Raw genomic sequence first — 9,907 nt, forward strand, 5'->3', positions numbered from 1 at the left:
ATCTCGGATGCGTAGGGGTGGCTGCCGCCGCCTTGGCTGGGGCGTTGGCGTACCGGGAGCCTACCGCTCCATGCCGCTGAGACCCTGACCGTGCCGAACGGAGCGTACGCACAGCACGCGTGCGACTGACCGCTTCCCGTGCGTGCTGGGCGGCGGGGTAACCACGTACACTGGCAAACATGGTTTGTGCGGTTACGGCATCGTGGGACCGGGACGCTCCAATGGAGTAAACATTCCTGAAGAAATACTTGTACAAATTGCGCTGTGGAATTAGCTTTAAAATTGCAGCTATGCCGGAGTCTGCGCGTGAGCTGTATAAACAAGGTTCATAAACTATGCTCGGCATACGTAACCTAGGTCTGCACCTCTTGGAGAGAGATTAATATGTTTAGAATACCGAGAGAAGTGAAGAACCCTGAAATGTTCTTGCTTCTGAAAAAGTGCTCAGAAGTGCTTACGAATTTTTGAAAAGGAACTTAATGGTCACAAAGTTTGTAACTTTCATTTAAAATATTTTTGCAGCCCTTACAATCTTCAGCAATATTTTTTACACCTTACACTGTATGCTTATTTTCTCATGGTAAGAATAGGCTGGCCGTACCTTTTAGTCTAGTCAATAGTTGTTCATGTTTGGGGCTTTTTTTGCTTTAAAGTCACAGTTCTGAGAGGACATCTGGGGTTTTATGGTTTAATACGCGTTTCTTGGAACCTTTGCGTGTTACCTGTTGTGCTCCGAAATGCCTATCCAAAGAGACTGTAGAATTGAAGATCTCTCTAGATAAAGATCTCTCATGTAACATTTGAATGCAGTGGTATGTGACAGCATTTCTGTTAGTTTTTGCATTTGTCATTCTAGTAATTTTTGGTGAAAAACTACCTTACTTCTAAAATAAATTCTTTGTTTTCTTTGTTGTGTGGAAGTCTGTTCCCGCATAACAGTTTACACAATTGTGTTGAGATTTTTTGTGAAAAATGTTTTGTGTGTCCTGTGGGAAAAACTAGAAGCGGATCCAATAATGCTTTCTTTCTCTCTTGACTTTTGGTTCAAAACCAGGGATGTTGTGGAAACACAAGAGCATTATAAGAGCAGGTGGCGATCCATCTGGATTATGTATCTTACTATGTTTCTCAGTAGTGTGGGTGAGTAAACACAAATGGACTTCCATGTTGTTTGCTTAATGAATACATTTTGGTTTGAAAATGTTAGGGGTTTCTAGATTTCAACTACATAGGTCGTTAATGCTATTGTGCTTTTATAACCTTAAAAAGGTGCATTTTCTGATTCTTCAAAAGAGAAGATGTGACTAAGAAATCAAACAGAAAGTTGCCTTCAGTAAGATAAGTTAAATTATGCTCTGCTTTCAGACTAAATGACCTATTATTTAAATCTTCGGTTTATGGCTTTGTAATAGTTAGAGGTAAAGGGAAGTAAGTGGCGGTAAGGTTGTTGCTCAGAACCAAACAAAACAAAGATTACACTTTCATCATCCAAAGTGAAACTTTTAGGGAATTAAAATAGAAATAATGCTAAGTTCTTAAAAGGTAAGATCTTTGTGGGAATGTATGTTATCTGTTTAAAAATGTGTATGAGAGCTTGCTTTCTCCTGCAGGATTTTGCCTCTCCACTGCAGAACAAATTACTGTTTCATTCGTAAATAACTGTCCCTAGAAATGACAGTTGTGTTGATTTTTGACTTCTGATGATTTTCTGTGGACCTAGAAATGGTCCTGAAAATCATAGGATACTTCAGTGATTATTTTTTTTCTAATGTGAGGAATTAAAATTACTTTGATAAGTGGATACAGGTATCTCAGTATATCAATTTTTTTTTTACTCTGAGCACCTTGTTCTCTTTCCACTGGGAGAAGATCCCACACAGTTTGCTTAATGCATCAATATTCTTATCACAGAGGTTTTTTGTTTAGGGTTTACACACCTATAAAATGTCCTTTTAAAAACAGCTCCTCCTCTTAGGAGGAGTTATCACTCCTTAAACAAGTATGCAATACCTGGGTTTTTTGAGGTGGCAGACTGATGCACAATCTTAGGTTGTAAGACGCTTGGGAGCAGAAGAATGTAATAACTGTTACAGTAAAGTAAGTTGCTGATAAACATGGCAAATAAGGTAACTTCAGTTATGTCCTTACTGCATTGCAGGTTTCTCAATTGTAATTATGTCTGTGTGGCCGTATCTCCAAAAGGTTTGTAAATATATTTTTGTTAATAAGAACAGAAAACTCCTGCTCAGAAAGTATGCAATACAAAACGTGGCGTTTTGTTTAGGAAAAGAAACAGTAAAGGGACATGTGTGGTTATAGAAGACACTTACTTTGCCATCCGCTTAGACAGCTTTCATTATTTCATGTAAAATCTGTCAGTTGGTGTCCTGAGTTGATAAAGGTGCATCATCATCATCCAGAAGTGTTTGGTTTTGCAATAGAATGTCACTGCTTTCTTGGACAGTGAATCAATAAAATCTCTTTATCTCAATTCATTTGAGGTGTTAAAACATAATACATAAGGCTTGTCTGCAAGAAAAAAAAAAAAAGGAAGCAGAGGGTAGAAGTTGCACACAAACCTTTTTGATACTCAAAACGGAATTGCCCATGTTCCTGGAGAGTGTGTGGTTCGGTTTTTTCCCTGTCTTTGTTACACTGTATTGCACAGGGCTATTTAACCTCAGAATTACAGTGTGGCATCTTGGGTATTTCAGGTACTGGTTCCAAAATGTTTTGTTGATATAAAATACTCTAATACTTCACCCATAGAATTGATTAACTTGTTTCTGCAGATTGATCCAACAGCAGATGCAAGTTTCTTGGGCTGGATTATAGCGTCATACAGCATTGGCCAAATGGTGGCCTCTCCCCTCTTTGGCTTGTGGTCCAACTACAGGCCAAGGAGAGAACCGCTCGTCGTTTCAACTGCTATTTCAGTAGCTGCTAATTGTCTTTATGCCTACGTCCATGTACCTCATTCACACAACAAATACTACATGCTGACTGCACGCGCTCTTGTGGGATTTGGAGCAGGTAACCACAGCAGAATTTATGTTTTTGAAAATCATTAAGTTCTGGGTCTTGTGTAAGATAGCTAATGTGATATTTTAGTACCAAATTTATCATTGTGTGAATGATAACTTATTATTTAATAAAGCAAAGAGTCGGCCAATACTGGTTTATAACAAAATTGTGTAATTGGTCAGCTGTGTATAAATACTAGAGGAGGTGATGGGTTTTATTTTCCTGCAAAATAAGGAAAAAAATATAATTGGATAATTTCAGAATATAACTTAGTATTTACACTAACACTTCCTTGGTTTTGTTTTTTTTAAGGAAACGTGGCTGTAGTTCGATCGTATATTGCAGGTGCCACTTCTCTTACGGAAAGAACAAGTGCCATGGCCAATACCAGTGCCTGCCAAGCAGTTGGCTTCATATTAGGACCAGGTAAAGCATGTCTTGCTTCCTCACTTCTCTAATACTTCTTAAGATAAAAGCAAGTTCCAAGATGCTGCCTGGTACCAGTACCCACTTAATAGTCTATGACCCATGGTGCTTTATTGATGGAGAAGGGGATTTAACATTACTGTACTCGTGCAGATGGTTCCACCTTCCAGTAATGACTGAAAATTTCACCTTGCCTTATGCAGAAAATAACATCCAACAGATCTTCCTGATCTTGTAGTGATGGTCACAAAAACTTCCTATTGGCAAAGATTTTAAGACACAGCACAAGTATTACAGAGACCTGAAGGATTAAAGAGCTCAAGGGGTGTTTGATCAGGGGTAACTGTGGCTCCTGACAAATGCGTTAGACTAGTCTGGTGTGGTAAAAAGAGACCAGCAATTTTGTCCTAGACAGCCTCTGCTGATTACTTGTCTTCTATATCTGGAGATTAAGATTATCCAATTAGTAGAGCTGAAGTGCTCTGTGTATGGTAATATAATGAGGTCAACATTTAGGGCTGAAAGTTTTTCTTTTCCTGGTTGGTTATTACTAGATCCTTTAATGCTCTATCAACAGCACTACAGCAACAAAAAAATCTGCATTCTTTGTGTGATTGGTGTAGTGTCTAATTCCCTTTCCTAATTAGATAGGGATTCTCAGTCTGTTTCCTAACAGTAGCAAGCAAATGACCTGATCTTGGGGTCTTTTGCTCTCCACCAATTTAAATTTTAATTAAAAAAACCCTTTCCCCTCTAGCTTGCCCTTAGCAGGAGGGATAGTCCAGTCCTAGGACCAAGGTTTTCTGTGTAGGAGGAAGAGGAAAAAGACTAAATCAGCTGTCTGCACACGGCCAAGAAAATTAGCTATCAGTACACTCAGAGTTCAGTTCCAGTTCTTTAAGTGTCACGCTGTTACTTATCCAGTATATTTGTGTGTAACCAAGTAGCTTTCTGGCTAGTTGAGGTCCCACTGGTATGCATCGGTTTATTTAGAGCAGGATTTTCAAAATGTAAAATGTTTGACAGGTATAACATTCAGATTTTATTTTGCCATTAGAACAACTTTACTTACCCAGTTCTATGTGTTTGTTCTGTAAGAGTTCTAATATTTTCTTAATTATTCTCAATATTTTTGTAATACACGTATGTTTTTAAGTTTTTCAGACATGTTTTACACTTATTGGAGAAGAAGGAATAACATGGAAATTAATTGAGCTTCAGCTGAACATGTATACGGCACCAGTTTTATTTGGAGCTCTCTTAGGAGTCATTAATATTATTCTCATCTTTGCCATATTCAGGTAATACATGCCTTTTATACATCCCTTTAATACATCCCTTTTTCATTCTGCTTACAAATCAATTGTAGTGATGTTACGGCTAGAATGTAAACTGATGAAAAAAGCTAGGGCTGTTAGATGATGAGCTTAGCCTTGATAGAGTTTTAAAGTTGATGGTTTCTGTCTGTTTTCTCTCTGAAGTAAGGTTAGCTTGTCTGTAGGGTTCTCACTGTCTGTGTCTTTCCTTTGAGACTCTGGAGGGGGGATTGTTACGCATTATCCAGTTTGTGGCAGCAAGGGGAGGGGAGAGATGCACACGGATATGTGATACTCTCCCACTAGTATATTTCCTTTCTTGAATGTTGTGGTGTTGACTGCAGTCAAATGCAGACTACACAGATGATGTTTAAAGGAGCTGGGAATAATTAGAATATAAGATTATTCCATTTAGAAACATTTTAATAGAAAGTTGACTCAATCGTATATCAAATAAATATGTGTATTAATGAAAACAGTTCTGAATTTCTAGAGAGCATCGAGTGGATGACATGGGTCGGCAGTGCAAAAGTATCAATTTTGAAGGAGAAGGTATCTGTGTTTTCTTGAAAACTTACTCTGTGATGATAATATTGAAGTGCTCTGTTACGATAAATAAGTATTTAGAAGTATTCTGAAGTCTGATGAATCGGGAAATCCAAGTGGAAATTAGGCTACCACTTTTTCTAACTGGTCCAGAAATTGCTTTGTAGTCATGTTGTGGCCGTATGTGTCCCAGTGCTGTCTGGTAGCAGAGAGGAAAAAAGAAATAAATTGTATGGATCCTTCCAGATTTTCACCCTGCAACTGTCCCTTCCAAAAGACAAGTAAATATGGACATGAAAAAATGTCCCTGACCATCTACTCTGCAGTCATACTTCTCTTTTGTTCTGTATCGTGCTGAGTAATACTGCTAGTGCAGAACAGCTTTCACATGCGGTATTTTATTAAGAGGTGTTATGCGGCGTAAGGAGGTTGTTTGAGACTGGAGTGCAGTGATTGCTACTTACAGTGCAACAGCTTATCTTCAACATACACCCTTCAATTTTTTTTAAATGTTGTGAGTATCCTTTCCACTTGAAGAATAAAAAGTGGATGAAAGATGATCTTAAACCTCTTTTTAAATCTATGGAGGTCACCAGTTTCATTATTGTGTCGGTTTTCCGTTTTAAAACGGGAGCTGTGTGTGCACACCGCACGCGGTGGTTGTGTATGAAACTGCAGTGCCCAGGTCAGAGGAACAAGGGCTCTGTGGTAGTGCAGAGAATTCTACTGCTGTGTACTCTCACCCTCGCCAGAGGAACAGAAAGTGTTTTGGTTTCCATTGTGAAGACATTTAAAGAAGTTTGCCCATTTTTCCGTCACTCAGGACTTGTCAGTCCCAGCATTACAGTGGGACAACAGATGGTATAACCTGTTTGGAAATCACTTCCCCTCACTGTCAGAGGAACTGAAATTTCAACTATTCCATTTTGATTTAAAAACATTATACTTAAGATTGTCAAAATATGACTGCCTATCCACCCACCAACCTGCGCGTTAAATATTTAACAGACTAAGGAAATCGTTACTGTTGGCAATTTGTGCTTGGGGGAGGAGGGGGGAAATAAACCAACAGAAAAGCTCATTTTGCAAGTTAGATTATTCTTCTGTTGCAGAAAGTGCTGTTCTGGATCAGGAGGCAGAAGGAGACATTGACCATGTTGCTGTGGTAGCAATCAATTTTCTTTTCTTTGTCATCTTGTTTGTGTTTGCTGTCTTTGAAACGTAAGTCTGTCTTTTTCTCTCACGATACTTAGACCTGCAACGTAGTTAGAGTGGGTGTGCTTGTAAAGGCTTTTCTGTTGTACTCATTGGCTTAACCATACTCTTCAGAGCTAGAAGTCCAAAACCATAAGCAATCAAATTGATGTATACTGATACAGAGTAACGGATTAAAGGTCAGTAATAACTGAAAATATGTGGCATACAGTTTGTAGTATATGAAACATTAGTGTAAAAGCTTTTGAATGGACACAAACCCATGTCCTCAACTTTTTAAGTGTTTAAAAAAAAAAAAAGGTACTGTGACTTGGACTACCTAAAGTCTTCAGAGAAAAGTCTTCACTTGAGTCCCCTGTTCTATACTTTGTATTTCAATTTTGTGTAATGTCTTTGTATGCTTCTGATTATCTCCAAAAGCTCCAGTGAAACTCTTGGCAACAATGATTTCAATAATGGTGCAAATAATTGTTTGATGTAGTTAAAGCAATTGTATTCTTAAATACATTTTTTTTTAACCTAAAGAGGAATGTTATTTGCTTCCAAATTTTCAGTCTATAAAAAAATAAGTAAAACGTAAGAACATTACCTCAGACTGAAGTATGCTTCCTTTTTGAAATGTATAAAATACTTTGAGAATGTAAGGTGTATTTTATAAGTTTTCTTGAGCTCTAACATAACTTAAATATTTTTTAACAAAATCTCTCTGTCTTAATTGTGTTATTTAGAAAATTGAGTTCCTAGAGACTGGTTGATTGTTAAAACTGGGACAGTATTAAATGTTTATTATTTTTATACTCGTAAGGCCTCTAATTTTTTTTCTATTACTGTTGCTTTAATGCCATCATATTTCCATGAAGTAGATTAACGATGCTCCAGAGTGTGACTGGTGCAATGCAGCTGTGAATTTTGTCCAGTGGATTTATTTTTACTAGATGGTGCATGACAGAATTAGTTTATAACTAGCCTGTGTTTTCTGATACGTGTGACAGGAGGAAAGGCTTCTGTACCAGTGTTCGGTGTTTGGGGCAATATATGTGTGGAAACGGCTGTGTAAAAGTTGTTTTTTTACTTAATGCCACTTTGTTCTCTCTCTTTAGTATAGTGACTCCATTGACAATGGATATGTATTCCTGGACCAGGAAAGAAGCCGTTTTTTATAATGGAATAATCCTCAGTGTGGTTGGCATTGAATCAGTTGTTGTTTTCATGGTGGTTAAAACGCTGTCTAAAAAGTAAGTTTTGGGAGTTTACCACAGTTTGGCTACGTGTGAGAAGTTTATGGCCAGGTCAAATCTGCATTACTCAAATCTTTTACTCGTTAAGGAATTTGGGGTTACTGTGATACTGAAGCGCCTCTGATTTTGACACAGCCACGATGCTGTGGTGGTTGTTTATTCTGTTAAGGGAACTCCCTTCCTTGCCTGTCTTTACCTTTGAATCACAAGGAAAGCAGGTTTTAACTTACTGTGATTTTGCAGTTTTTGTTGCAGGTGTTTTGGTCAGGCATCTTTTCAGCCGGCTGATGGGCTATGTCATTAGCACCTTCATGACTTTTAATTAAATGATGTACTTAACTGTAATTTCATGGTTTGATAGGACCGGTGAGCGTGCCATACTCCATGGAGGGTTACTGGTGGTCTTGGTTGGATTCTTCATCTTACTGCCTTGGGGGAAAAAACTGCCAAATATCCAGTGGCAAGGTATAATTCAGGTCACACTAAACTATCGTCATGGTTTTTTGAAAGCTTTTAATTGTATTTTTTTTTCTTATTGGCATGCATCACTTACTTTTACAGAAATAAAGAATAGCTCCATTCCCAGAAGAGCTCCCGTGGAAATGTTCCTGCCCTTCTGGAGCTTGCAAGCAATGCAGCTTCCATCCAACCAGACAGCGGAACCCGTAGGCTGCCCTATCACGCAGTCCTGGTGCCTGAACACACCTGTGATCTACCTGGCCCAGTATATCAGCTCAAACGTACTCATAGGATTGGGCTACCCAGTGTGCAATGTCATGTCCTACGCTTTGTACTCAAAGATTCTAGGACCAAAGCCTCAGGTAAGCACGATGCCTGAACAGATTGTTTTCATTTGCTCCCCAGGACTTGCACCCTCTTTATGAGAATGAGGGAGCTAGCTAAAATTCCTTTTGTCATTAGCCAAATGATAGATGTTTCAACCAGGGCAGAAGTTTCCAGGAACCCTAATCTTCTTTTAAATCCAAGGCAGGTCCCTAGAGGAATGAGAACGCAAGGCTTGTACTGCAATTTACGGCAAATCTTACAGCATGAACGTTTCTGAACCGCTAAGCCCAAAGCTGGTGACTTTCATGACGCTTCTGGAAGAGTCATTTTTGGAACAACCAATCTTATATTTGGAATATCAGTATGGAATAATGTTCCTCTTACTCAGGCTATTATATGAAGACTACAAATGCTGTGATACCCCCAGCCACTGATATTTTACGCTGGTGAAACATACAATGCAAGCTGCTATTACTGCCTAACAAAGGAGTTTGTTTCTTCCTTTTTCACCACTTAGCTCATTTTTTCCACGTAACAGTTTGCTGTAAGAGCCTAAATGCCTTGAGCCAGAACGCCGCCTTACTAGAAAGCTGCAGAGTGTGTTGTCCAGTGGAGCTTTCAAATTAACGCTTGGAGAAGATGCGCAGTACTCTTGGAAACAAAGCACTCCGTCTCTGAATGTGTTTAGAAGGATAAGCAATTGCTTAAACACTTCTACATTTTCACATTAGGATAACTGGTGGGAATTATGGCCAAGCCAAATAATTCCTATATCACTAATGTGAGCATTTTATCTCCTGCAGGGTGTCTACATGGGATGGCTAACTGCCTCTGGAAGTGGAGCACGAATACTTGGGCCTGTTTTCGTCAGCCAAATATACACCCACCTGGGACCACGTTGGGCATTTAGCTTGATCTGTGGAGTAGTTGTAGCCTCTCTCTTACTCTTGGAGATAGTGTACAAGAGACTAATTGCATTTTCTGTCAGATACGGAAGGTTGCAAGAAGAGAATTCTTAAATATGTATTTACAAAAAGTAAAACCAACCAGAAATATTACTTTTTTTATTACTGCTTTTTAATGAGGAGTACCTAACTGCTGACCTGTTGGCCGTATGCTAAGAACTGTACACCTGTACTTACACATTGACAGAACACCTAACTTGCTCATATCCTAATTCATGGTTACACCTCTGCAGTAGAGCTTTTGCGTTCTGCCTTTGTAGCAGCAGAGGAAGAGATGTGGGCAAGTTCGATCGATACGATGGCACATCTAAGGTGTGTTGTGAAGGTCACAGGTTATGTGCATCCTTTCCAGAAAGAAGTAAAAGAAATAATGTCTTGATTCTGTGAATCA

The 9,907-nt window shown here is 38.8% G+C and overlaps 1 protein-coding gene across 1 annotated transcript; it reads left to right on the forward strand.

Moving 5' to 3' along the window:
- Positions 1–1,016: 1,016 nt before the first annotated feature.
- On the forward strand, positions 1,017–9,601 carry MFSD8 (major facilitator superfamily domain containing 8). The gene is made up of 11 exons (XM_010152931.1): positions 1,017–1,140; positions 2,159–2,202; positions 2,793–3,033; positions 3,337–3,450; positions 4,607–4,751; positions 5,260–5,318; positions 6,425–6,533; positions 7,628–7,762; positions 8,127–8,230; positions 8,327–8,586; positions 9,355–9,601. Exons 1-11 carry the CDS (start codon positions 1,017–1,019, stop codon positions 9,568–9,570), a joined length of 1,551 nt encoding a protein of 516 aa, XP_010151233.1. The 3' UTR covers positions 9,571–9,601.
- The last annotated feature ends 306 nt before the right edge of the window (positions 9,602–9,907 follow it).

The sequence above is a fragment of the Eurypyga helias genome, unplaced genomic scaffold (genome assembly GCF_000690775.1).
Source record: "Eurypyga helias isolate BGI_N326 unplaced genomic scaffold, ASM69077v1 scaffold50405, whole genome shotgun sequence".
Taxonomy (NCBI): domain Eukaryota; kingdom Metazoa; phylum Chordata; class Aves; order Eurypygiformes; family Eurypygidae; genus Eurypyga; species Eurypyga helias.

What these genes read in the sequence shown, in the direction of transcription:
- MFSD8 (XM_010152931.1), top strand. Translation starts at nt 1,017, where the DNA reads ATGCTTTCTTTCTCTCTTGACTTTTGGTTCAAAACCAGGGATGTTGTG. An exon ending in TATCAATTTTGAAGGAGAAG is followed by an intron (nt 5,319 to 6,424) that starts GTATCTGTGTTT and finishes CTTCTGTTGCAG; the next exon opens with AAAGTGCTGTTCTGGATCAG. An exon ending in GTTAAAACGCTGTCTAAAAA is followed by an intron (nt 7,763 to 8,126) that starts GTAAGTTTTGGG and finishes ATGGTTTGATAG; the next exon opens with GACCGGTGAGCGTGCCATAC.